Source organism: Polypterus senegalus, chromosome 9 (assembly GCF_016835505.1).
Source record: "Polypterus senegalus isolate Bchr_013 chromosome 9, ASM1683550v1, whole genome shotgun sequence".
Taxonomy (NCBI): Eukaryota; Metazoa; Chordata; class Cladistia; order Polypteriformes; family Polypteridae; genus Polypterus; species Polypterus senegalus.
Window position 1 is genome coordinate 7,819,488 of NC_053162.1, and position 12,401 is coordinate 7,831,888.

The window sequence follows — 12,401 nt, forward strand, 5'->3', positions numbered from 1 at the left end:
ACTGCGACTTAATATATACTGCTCAAAAAAATGAAAGGAACACTTTGGAATGAGAGTATAGCATCAAGTCAATGAAACGTCTGGGCTATTGATCTGGGAGGGGCTTGTTCATCAGTTTCAGCTGCTTTGGTGCACAAGAGGGGGGCAACAATGAGACGACCCCCAAAACAGGAATGAATGGCTTAACAGTTGGAGGGAGGCCACTGACATTTTTCCCCTCCTCATCTGTTTTGTCACTCGTTTTGCATTTGGCCACAGTCAGTGTCACTACTGGTAGCATGAGGCCATACCTGGACCCTACAGAGCTGGCACAGGTAGTCCAGCTTCTCCAGGATGGCACATCAGTACCACGTGGCATTGCCAGAAGGTTTGCTGTGGCTCCCAGCACAGGGAGACAAAGTAAGAATTAAAATCAGAGAACACTAATTGACATAGAATAAAAGTAAGGTCCGATGGTCAGGGAGGACAGAAAAAACAAAAAAAACTCCTGACGGCTGGAGAAAAAATAAAATCTGCAGGGGTTCCAGGCCACAAGACCACCCAGCTACCTCTGGGCAGTCTACCTAACATCAATGAAACAGTCCACTTTGTATTCAGGGTTCTCATGGAAGGACGTGAAGATAGATAGATAGATAGATAGATAGATAGATAGATAGATAGATAGATAGATAGATAGATAGATAGATAGATAGATAGATAGATAGATAGATAGATAGATAGATAGATAGATAGATAGATAGATAGATAGATAGATAGATAGATAGATAGATAGATAGATAGATGACGGTCACGTGGACTTCTGGTCTTTAATCCATCAATTTAGGGACATCACGGTGCTTTGATTTGGTGGTGGTGGTGCAGGCCGGAAAAAGAACAGAAACGAGAGTAGAGGTTAGTATGGAATATGGAGCCACCATGAATAGTAAAGATAATTAATTGAATATACATAGCACCAGGATTAAACTAAATTGAAGTTATGAGAAGGCCATGTTACAGTAATGTGCTTTCAGCAGTTTTTTAAAGTGCTCCACCGTATCAGCCTGGTGAATTCCTATTGGCAGGCTATTCCAGATTTTAGGTTCATAACAGCAGAAGGCCGCCCGCCTCACCACTTCTTTTAAGTTTAGCTCTTGGAGTTCTAAGCAGACACTCATTTGAGGATCTGAGGTTACGATTTGGAATATAAGGTGTCAGACATTCTGAAATATAAAATGGAGATTATTTAAGGCTTTGTAAACCATCAGCAGTATTTTAAACTCAATCCTGAATGACACAGGTAACCAGTGTAGTGACCTCAAAACTGGAGAGATGTGCTCGGATTTTCGTTTCCTAGTTAATATTCTAGCAGCTCCATTCTGCACTCGTTGCAGTCGATTGATGTCTTTTTTGGGTGGTCCTGAGAGGAGTGCGTTACAGTAATCTAGTCGACTGAAAACAAAAGCGTGAACTCATTTCTCAGTCTCTTTCAATGATATGTTTCTTAAGTGAAAAAATGCTGTCCTAGTGATCTGATGAATATGCGATTTAAAATTCAGGTCACAGTCAACTGATACCCCTAAATTCTTTACCTCCGTCTTGACTTTTAATCCTAATGCTCTGTTTAGCCTCTGCTGGGACTTACTTGTGGCCTATGGCTCCTTAATACAATTTTAAGGAGTCCTTGACTTCAAAAACCCCCAAGGACTGTACAACTTAAATATCAAAATGAGAAAAGGGAATAAACAGCAGAACCAAGTCATGACACATTTGAAGAGGAAAATTTAAAAACTGGATGTAAATTGGCTTGTGATCGGGTCTATCAGAAAATATACAGAGGTCGTGAGAAGCAAATAGCAGAGCCCAATGAGCCAGATGATCAAACCCCGTAAACTTAGACCATGAAAGTGATATGCACTGGTGGGGTGCCATCTCAATGTGAACAGTTTTTGGGCACAATGCAGATAAGGAGGCACACTAACTTTCACATATTCAAGTTAAGAAAGTAGACATGTGATTCAGATTTACAAAACTGACTACAGGAGAGTAAATACGGAACATCGTTCAATGAAATGAAACTACTCTTATAAAACTGAAGCACATCAGCGTAAGACACTGGTCTCAAACGCCAGTCCTGGAGGGCCACAGAAGGCTGCAGGCTTTCATTCTAACCCTTTTCTTAATTGGTGACCAGCTCTAATGAACTCTAATTTCCTTTTCTTTTAATTGACTTGTTTTTTAAGATTTGTTCCCCTGAATTTCTTCATCATTCCTCTAACAAAACTCAGTTTTCTGAAAAGCACACAAAGCAATATTTTCCAACATAAATCAACATAAATTGTCTGTGTTGTGGAGAAATTTCGGAAAAAACAAGCAGAGTCTTCAGAAAGGCAGTCAGAATTTAAGACTTTATTGCACAGCATAGAAAACAATTGTGGAGGACAAAAAGCCTGTCTCAATTCATGAAGTGAGCCCCGAGCATCCAGAGCACCCCGAATATATTACAGTTCTTATCTCTAAATGCCATGGCGGCATGGTGGCGCAGTGGGTAGCACTCCTGCCTCGCAGTTACGAGATCTGGGTTTGCTTCCCGGGTCCTCCCTGCGTGGAGTTTGCATGTTCTCCCCGTGTCTGCGTGGGTTTCCTCCCACAGTCCAAAGACACGCAGGTTAGGTGCATTGGTGATCCTAAATTGTCCCGTGTGTGTGCTTGGTTTGTGTATGTGTGTCCCGCGGTGGGCTGGCGCCCAGCCCGGGATTGGTTCCTGCCTTGCTTCCCGTGCTGGCTGGGATTGGCTCCAGCAGACCCCCGTGACCCTGTATTCGGATTCAGCGGGTTAGAAAATGGATGGATGGATGGATGGGTAAAAGATACTCTGTGTTATTTGTTTTTGCTTAAGTGTAGTGATGCACGGACATTTTTACTGAGTAATGGATTTCATGTTTTCTTTTATCTTCAGTCTTAAACCTGACTCTTGTGGATCTTCCTGGGATGACAAAGGTACCAGTGGGTGACCAACCTGCAGATATCGAGCACCAGATCCGGGACATGCTCATGCAGTTTGTCACTAAGGAGAATTGCCTGCTGCTGGCTGTGTCCCCTGCCAACTCTGACCTTGCCAATTCAGATGCCCTCAAGATTGCCAAAGAAGTTGACCCACAAGGTAAATTAAATTGGGTGATGGTGGCAATGAGGCAGTTGGGCAAAAAAAACCAAAAAAAAAAACAACAGAACTGTCTTATCATTTTCACATTATAAGTTAACATATAATTAAAATGTAACAGAAACAGTGACCACAGGAGAATAAACATGGGAGTTACAGCACCTTCAGTACATCTTCAAGACCCCTACACATTTTTCACATTTTATTATGTTGCAGCCTTGTGCTAAAATCATTTCATCTCATTTTTTCCATCATCAAGCAACACTCAATAGCCCGGAATGACAAAAGAGGATTTTAGGAATTTTGGCAAATTATTTCTTCTTCTTCTTCTTTCGGCTTCTCCTGTTAGGGGCTGCCACAGCGGATCATCTTCCTCCATATCTTTCTGACCTCATCATCTTGTTCTGTCACACCCATCACCTGCATGTCCTCTCTCACCACATCCATAAACCTCCTCTTAGGCCTTCCTCTTTCCTCTAGCCTGGCTGCTCTATCCTTAGTACCCTTCTCTCATTATACCCCTCATCTCTCCTTTGCACATGTCCAAACCAACCCAATCTCGCCTCTCTGACTTTGTCTCCCAACCATCCAACTTGAGCTGACCCTCTAATGTCATCATTTCTAATCCTGATCATTCTCGTCACACCCAATGCCAATCTTAGCATCTTTAACTCTGCCACCTCCAGCTCTGTCTCCTGCTTTCTGGTCAGTGCCACCGCCTCCAACCCATATAACATAGCTGGTCTCACTACCGCCCTGTAGATCTTCCCTTTCACTCTTGCTGACACCCGTCTGTCACAAGTCACTCCTGACACTCTTCTCCACCCATTCCACCCTGCCTGCCCTCTCTTTTTCACCTCTCTTCCACACTCCCCATTACTCTGTATTGTTGATCCCAAGTATTTAAACTTCTCCACCTTCGCCACTCTACTCCCTCATCCTCACCATTCCACTGACCTCCCACTCATTTACACACATGTATTCTGTCTTGGTGCTCCTACTGACCTTCATTCCTCTCCTCATATCTCCACCTCTCCAGGGTCTCCTCAACCTGCTCCCTACTATCACTACAGATCACAGTGTCATCAGTAAACATCACAGTCTATAGGGTCTCCTGTCTAATCTCGTCTGTCAACCTGTCCATCACCATTTCAAGTAAGAAAGGGCTCAGAGCCGATCCCTGATGTAATCCCACCTCCGTCACTCCTGCCGCAGACCTCACCACGTTCACACTTTCCTCATACATATCCTGTACAACTCTTACGTACTCTGCCACTCCCGACTTCCTCATACAATACCACAGCTCCTATCTAGTCACCCAGTCATGTTCTTTCTCCAGGTCCACAAAGGCGTAATGCAACTCCTTCTCTCCTTCTCTATACTTCTCCATCAACACCCACAGAGCAAACATTGCATCTGTGGTGCTCTTTCTTGGCATGCTCACTAATCATCACCTCACTTCTTAACCGAGCTTCCACTACTCTTTCCCATAACTTCATGCTGTGGCTCATCAATTTTATCTCCCTGTAATCTCTACAGTCCTGTCCATCCCCCTTATTCTTAAATATCGGCACCAGTGCACTTCTTCTCCACTCCTCTCACATCCTCTCAATTTCCAAGATTCCATTAAACAATCTGGTTAAAAACTCCATTGCCATCTCTCATAAACACCTCCATGCTTCCACAGGTATGTCATCTGGACCATTTTTCAACCTCTTCACAGCTGTCCTTACTTCCTCCTTGCTAATCAGTTACACTTCCTGATTCACTATCTCCACATCATCCAACCTTCTCTCTCTCTCTCTTGTTCTCTTAATTTAGGAACCTCTCAAAGTACTCTTTCCATCTGCTAACTCACTCTCCTCACTTGTGAGTATGTTTCCATCTTTATACTTTATCACCCTAACCTGCTGCACATCTTTTCCAGCGTGGTCCCACTGTCTAGCCAATTGGTCCTTTTCTCCCTCCTTAGTGTCCAACCTCCCATACAACTCATCATAGGCCTTTTCTTTAGCCTTCGCCACCTCTATTGAAAATAAAAAAACCCTGAAATATCACATTGACATATTGAAGTATTCAGGCCCTTTGCTATGAAACTTGAAAAGTGCGTCCCATTCTATTGATCAATGATCATCGTTGAGATGTTTCTACACCTTGTTTGTGGAGCCTACCTGTTGGACCCGATTAGGAAAGGCACCTGTCTGTCCATAGAAGCTCCCACAGTTGAACCAAAAACAATCCAAGATGTTGAAGGATTTGCTTGCAGGGCTTAGATACAGGATTGTGTTGAGGGAAAAATGTGGGGAAGGCTACAACACTAAAGGTGATGGTGGCTTCCATAATTTTCCACATGAAGCTAAGCATGTTTGGGCCCGGCTTGAACTTGGATGTGAGACCATCCAGGAAAACCTTGGGTTGTTGCTGGATGAGGGAGCCCTTAACCCTGTGTTCTGAATGTGGATCGTAATGCTCCCAGTGTAGTGATGGGGACACTGTGCTATAAATATGGCACCATCCTTCTGATGAGATGTAAAATTGAGGACCTGACTCTCTGTGGTTATTGAAGACCCCTGGGCATCTTTCGTAAACAACAGGGGGTATTCCGATGTCCTTGCCCATCGTAGCCTCATCCATTTCTGGCCCCCTAATCATCCCCCAGTCTCTAATTGGCTGTCTGTCTCTATGACCCCTTTAGCACCTGATAGCTAATGTGCAATGAGTGTACTGGCACAAAAATGGCTGCCATTGCATCATCCAAGTGGGTGCTACACATAGCTGGCGGTTGAAGTGGTTCCCCTCTGTCTATGTAAGTCACTTTGAGTAGTGAGAAAAGCAGTATATCAATGTAATTCATTACTATTATTGTTTTGAATTCTTAAATATAAGATGTTTAGAGGAACAACTATGACTCTTCCTGGCTGCCTGGCCAAACTGAGCAGTCGGGATGAAAAGGGCCTTGGTAAGAGATGTGGTTAAGAACCTGATGGTCACTCTACTTGAGCTTTAGAGAACGTTTGTGGAGATGGAAGAACCCTCCAGAGGACAACCATCACCACAACACTCCAGTGATCTGGGCTTTATGGCAGAGAGGCCAATGGACATATGGAGTTTGCAAAAAAAGGCACCTAAGGGACTGTCAGACTAGGACAGCCAAGATTCTCAGGTCTGATGAAACCGATATTGAACTGTGTGGCCTCAGTTCTTAGTGTCACGTCTGGATGAAGCCAGGCACCACTCATCACTTGTGCAATATGGTGAAGCATCGTGGTGGCAGCATCAACGACTGGAAGACAAGTCAGGGTTGAGGGAAAGCGGGATAGAGAAAAGTATAGAGATATCTTAATTAAAACTTGCTTCAGGATACTCTGCACCTCGGACTGGACTGGCAAGTGTAACGTTATGTACAAGGAAAAATGAAACCTCCACATCACATGACAGTATGTGAAGACACTCCCACCTGTCGCGGCCATCTTGCATCCCAGAAAACTTTAGGAGAATAAAGAATACAGTTGTGGCCAAAGGTTTTGAGAATGACACAAGTGTTGGTTTTCACAGAGTTTGCTGCTTCAGTGTTTTTAGATCTTTTTGTCAGATGTTTCTCTGGTATGCTGAAGTAGAATTGCAAGCATTTCATAAGTTTCAAAGGCTTTTATTGACAATGACATCAAGTTTATGCAAAGAGTCCATATTTGCAGTGTTGTCCCTTCTTGAACAGTACTTTGTATAGCCGAGCTGCAGTCCTAGTAACAGAGCAACGACTTTAAGATCTCCGCAGATATTCCAGTTGTACCTGCTATACTGGACGTGCTTCAGCAACAACTCCGTATTCTCATATGTTCCTTTCATGTGTTTTCCGCATAGCCAACAGGTTCTGGAGGATAAACGTTGCCATTGTGTAGCAGAACAGCTTTCAGGCTTAACATTGACGAATCAATGAAGAGACGCCACTGTGATCAGAACCCAAGGCCGAGAACAATCCTTCAATGTCACAACAGAAACAGAGACTGTCGACTTGTGCAGAAAAATTTGGTTTTATCATGATGTCGGTCTCGAAATTCTCATACCTGGTGACAGCAAACACCATTCCTGCAGTCTTAAACCCAGCAGCTCGGCTTTTGCTTTTGACAGACCCACATCTCTGACCAAATCGTTCAATTCGGACTGTGTTATCAGATGTGGATCGTCTGATGAGCACGGTTCAAAATCCGGGTCAATGTCAGTACCCTGCATTGCAGCTTCTTCATCTGGTTCGTCTAAGGTCCAGTCCTCTGGTGGTTTCGGAATTGGAAGATGGTTGTCATGTGGCACGGGTCTCATTGCTGAAGGCAGATTAGGATATTCAATTGACTTCTTGTTTTTGGCAGAGAAGTCAGACACATTAGCCAAACAGAAGTAACAGTCCGTCACATGGTCTTTCTGTTCTCTCCATATCATCGGAACAGCAAACGGCATCGTCTTTCGAGTGCCTCTGATCCAGGCTCTCAGACTGACAGCACACGTCGCACAGCAAATGTGAGGTGCCCGTTGCTTGTCTTGATCACCAGCCGAAATACAGATGATAAGCTTTCTTCACAAGAGCAGTCATCCAACGTCTCTGAGGCACATGTGTATATTCGCCACAGATATAGCAGAATGTATCGCGGCTGTTATGACATTGACGAGACATATCGCCATGACGACACCAAAACGTCTATAGCATCAAGCTTACTTACTGTTATATTGCTACAGATACTATACTTTACTATACTGGTACTATACATACACACTGACTATCTATATTAACCAAATGAGCAGGATCGGTGTATGCAAGCCACCTTTATAGCAGGCTGAGACAGCGTCAAGCTCATTTAGACCTGCCCAGGCCATGCCCAGGATGTCAACTTCCAACTTGGCCTGACTCCATTCCTGGACAAACCCAGGCTGCACAGACCATTGTTGATAAGTCACGGGAGCGAAAATGTTTGGATACAAATAAAAGAAAAATTGTGACAAAAATGAAATGGTACATGATGGGCAAATTTTGATGTGATATTCGTGATCAGCACCCAAAAATCTATAAGAAACACCCAACAGTGTTCAAGAAGCAAAAACTTTGTTGTGCAGTGTTCTCAATGGGGAGTTTCCTGGCCATGGACCCCAAATGTCGATGTTTTGTTCCCTGAGGCACTTTGTTCTCACTTTTGCCTTATGGCCTGGTGCTCCATCATGCTGGATTGTTCACTGTTAGTCACCAAGCTGTTCTTGGATGGCTTGGAGAAGTTGCTCTCAGAGGATGTTTTGGTCCCATTCTTTATTCATGGCTGTGTGAGTGAGTGAGCCCACTGCCTTGGCTGACATGAATGGTCTCAGGATGCTTTACTGTTGGCCTGACACAGGACTGATGGTAGAGCCATTCACCTTCTCTTTTTTCCGGATGCCCCAAACAATCGGAAAGGGGATTCATCAGAGAAGATGACTTGACCCCAGCAGTCCTCAGCAGTCCAGTCCCTGTCCCTTTTGCAGAATATCAGTCTGTCCCTGATGTTTTTCTTGGCTTCTTTGCTGCCCTTCTTGAGAGCAGGCCATCCTCCAAAAGTGTTCACTTCACTATGCATGTAGTCCTGAGTAAGTTCTGCACTAGTAGTGCCCTGATCCCAAGCCATGACTGCAAATATCTGACTCTTTTCATAATCTTCCTGTCATTGTCAATAAAAGCCTTTGAAACTCATGAAATGCTTGAAATTCTTCTTCAGTTTACCAGAGAAACTTCTGACGAAAAGATCTAAAAATACTGAAGCAGCAAACTTTGCGAAAACCAACACTTGTATAATTCTCAAAACGTTTGGCCATGACTGTAATTAAAAGTACAAACACATGACACTAAGGATAAACCCGTATTGGGGTATAAAATGTTTCATTATGACAATCATGGATATAACATGGAATAAAAAGTCTAATCTAAGGTTTGGTTAACAAGACGATATTGGGGAACCAAGGTCTCACTTTCATATTTTTCTTTTAAAAGGTCTCCGCACCATTGGTGTCATCACAAAGCTGGATCTGATGGATGAAGGCACAGATGCTCGGGACATTCTGGAGAACAAACTCCTGCCATTGCGTCGAGGTATTTATCAAATTTTGACTTCAAAATAATGAAAATGTTTCTAGGCTGCATCTGGACATTATTAGGCTTTTCATGTCTGATTGACGGTACTGTGATTAATAACCTGAAGAGCAAGCAGTTGGCCAGTAAGTAATGGAAGAAGTTAGTGGGAAAAGTCATCTGGATCCTAAAGGTTATGCTTGGGATGTAAAGAAACTTTGTAATAATTTAGCCACACATAACGGGTGGCAGTGCCTTTTATCAACATCTTGCTCAGGAGCAGCAGTTTGTACTGAATGGCCACTTTGATGTGTGACATCAACTGTGGTCCATAGCCACTACTGGAGGGTGGGCTTGTTGTCAAAAGTGAGGATATGCAGGAGGACCTCTTGGAAAGGTCGCACTTGACTTATCAAGTATAGCCAAGTATAGAAAAACATACATCTTTTATAATCTGTAATATGTATTGTGGTCCATAGCCATTACAGGAGTATGGGCTTGTAATCGAAGGTATCGATATGTAGAGGAGTTTTCAGACAGGTGTTGACGTTCAGGAGAAAGATCAGAAAGGTTTCACTTAACTTCTCAAGTATAGTCAAATATAGAAACATATATGTCTTTTCGCAATCAGTAACATGAACTAATGTCCATAGCCACCACTGGACGGTGGACATGTTGTCAAAGGGTATGGATCTGCAAGAGGACTTTTTCACAAGATCACGCTCATATTCTCATGTATAGCCAAATATAAGAACACATAAGACTTTTTTATGATCTGTGACATCAACAGTGGTCCATAGCCACTACTGGAGTTTGGGCTTGTTGTCAAAACTGTGGATATGCAGGAGGACTTCTCGGAAAGATCACACTTAACTTTTTAAGTATAGCCAAATATAGAAACATAAATGTCTTTTTTATGATTTGTAACATCAATTGATGTCCATAGCCACTTCTGGAGGGTGGGCTTGTTGTGAAAGGTGTTGATCTGCAAGAGGACTTTTTGAAAAGGTCATGCTTAACTTCTCATCTATAATCAAGTATAAGAACATGTAAGACTTTTGTTTATGGTCTGTGACCTCAACAGTAGTCCATAGCCACTTGTGGTGGGTGGGCTTGTTGTCAAAAGTGTGGATATGCAGGAGGACCTCTTGGAAAGGTCAATCTTGACGTCTCAAGTATAGCCAAGTATAGAAAAACATGCGTCTTTTATGATCTGTAATATATATTGTGGTCCATAGCCATTATTGGAGGGTGGGCTTGTAATCGAAGGTATGGATATGTAGAGGAGTTCTCAGAAAGGTGTTGACGTTCAGGAGAAAGGTCAGAAAGGTTCCACTTAACTTCTCAAGAATAGCCAAATATAGAAACATAAATGTGTTTTTTTATGATCTGTGACATCAACAGTGGTCCATAGCCACTACTGGAGTTTGGGCTTGTTGTCAAAACTGTGGATATGCAGGAGGACTTCTCGGAAAGATCACACTTAACTTCTTAAGTATAGCCAAATATAGAAACATATATGTCTTTTTTTATGATTTGTAACATCAATTGATGTCCATAGCCACTTCTGGAGGGTGGGCTTGTTGTGAAAGGTGTTGATCTGCAAGAGGACTTTTTCACAAGGTCACGCTCATCTTCTCATGTATAGCCAAGTATAAGAACACATAAGACTTTTTTCTGATCTGTGACATCAACAGTGGTCCATATCCACTACTGGAGGATAGGCTTGTTGTCAAAACTGTGGATATGCAGGAGGACTTCTTGGAAAGATCACAACTTCTCAAGCATAGCCAAGCATAGAAACAAATCGGTCTTTTATGATCTGTAATTTCATTTGTGGTCCATAGCCATTACTGGAGAGTGGGCTTAATAGCAAAGGTGTTGACATGGAAGAAGACTCCTTTGAAAGGTCTCACTTAACATCTCTAGTGTAGCCGCAACTTTTTATAATTTGTAACATCAAGTATGGTCCACTGCAGTGGGTTGGCACCTTGCTCGGAGATTTGTTTCTGCCTTGTGCCCTGTGTTGGCTGGGATTGGCTCCAGAAGACCCCCATGATCCTGTGTTGGGATGATGACTGACTGAGTATGGTCCATAGCTACTACTGGAGAGTGGGCTTGTGATCGAAGGTGTGAATATGCAGGAGGACTCCTCAGAAAGGTCTCACTTAACTTCTCAAGTAGGGCCAAGTATAGAAACACACAAGTCTTTTATGATCTGTAACATCAACTGTGCTTCATAGCCACTTGTGGAGGGTGGGCTTGATGCCATTGTTAAGGACACGCAGGAGGGTGTCTCAGAAAGTTCTACTTAATGCCCATTGTGCTCAGTGGCACCACTTGAACTAATTAATCAACCAATTAATTCATCTTTAATTAACTGATTCTTGAATTAATCGACGAGCTACCAAGCAGCCATAAAGTAAATACGAGGTTTGGAAAAATGGACAGATTGATTTCTTAACACCTAAAGTGATGCATAACATCAGTTTGCATCAAATTATGCTGAAGTTTAGTTTACATTTAAAAGGCATAACCTTCCAATTATTGAATTTAGTTTATGGACCCCTATCCCAGTAACATTGGGCACTTTTTTGACCATTTTTTTTATTTTATGTTTTTTTTTTTTTTTCTCTTTCAATTGTTTCTCAAAGTCACAAAATCTGTGTTTTTTCCATTAGTTTTAAGCAGATTCTGCTGTTTTTAAACGATATTAAAATGTTTTTGCATTGTCTCATTGGTAAGATGAGTCTGGCTGTGTTTTAACGGGTTAATTTATTATATGATTATAGCGATTGTAAACACTTATCACACTGCCTTTATGGAGTGCATCACATTTTGTACACACCCCTCATCTTTGTCTATGCACATCTGTTCTCAAACCTGCTAAATCCAATTCAGAGTCACAGGTACTGCAGCCTGTCCCAACAGCACAGGGTGCCGAGTAGGAAACACCTCTGGATGGGGTGCCAGTCTCTTGTATGGGGTACACGCCAAAAAAGACCAATTTAGAGTCGCTGATCCACACGGAAAACTGGAAAGCACAGAAGGAAGCCTCAATCAGATAGAATCGCACCACACAGACAACAACTGGTTCCAGAATTCAAAGCCAGGACATTTGATTCATGAGACAGCAGCAACCACACCTCCCACTTTTTCTTCATGCAATCTGTAAAATAT

At 42.7% G+C, this 12,401-nt stretch overlaps 1 protein-coding gene across 8 annotated transcripts in view; it reads left to right on the forward strand.

The window, feature by feature from the left end:
* Positions 1–12,401, forward strand: part of dnm1a (dynamin 1a) — a 471,312-nt gene that overhangs the window by 101,834 nt on the left and 357,077 nt on the right. For all 8 annotated transcript variants that reach the window (XM_039762667.1, XM_039762670.1, XM_039762673.1 and 5 more), the window contains exons 4-5: positions 2,936–3,139; positions 9,144–9,242. In XM_039762667.1, coding sequence (XP_039618601.1) covers positions 2,936–3,139; positions 9,144–9,242 — 303 coding nt within the window. The remainder of the gene's footprint in view (positions 1–2,935; positions 3,140–9,143; positions 9,243–12,401) is intronic.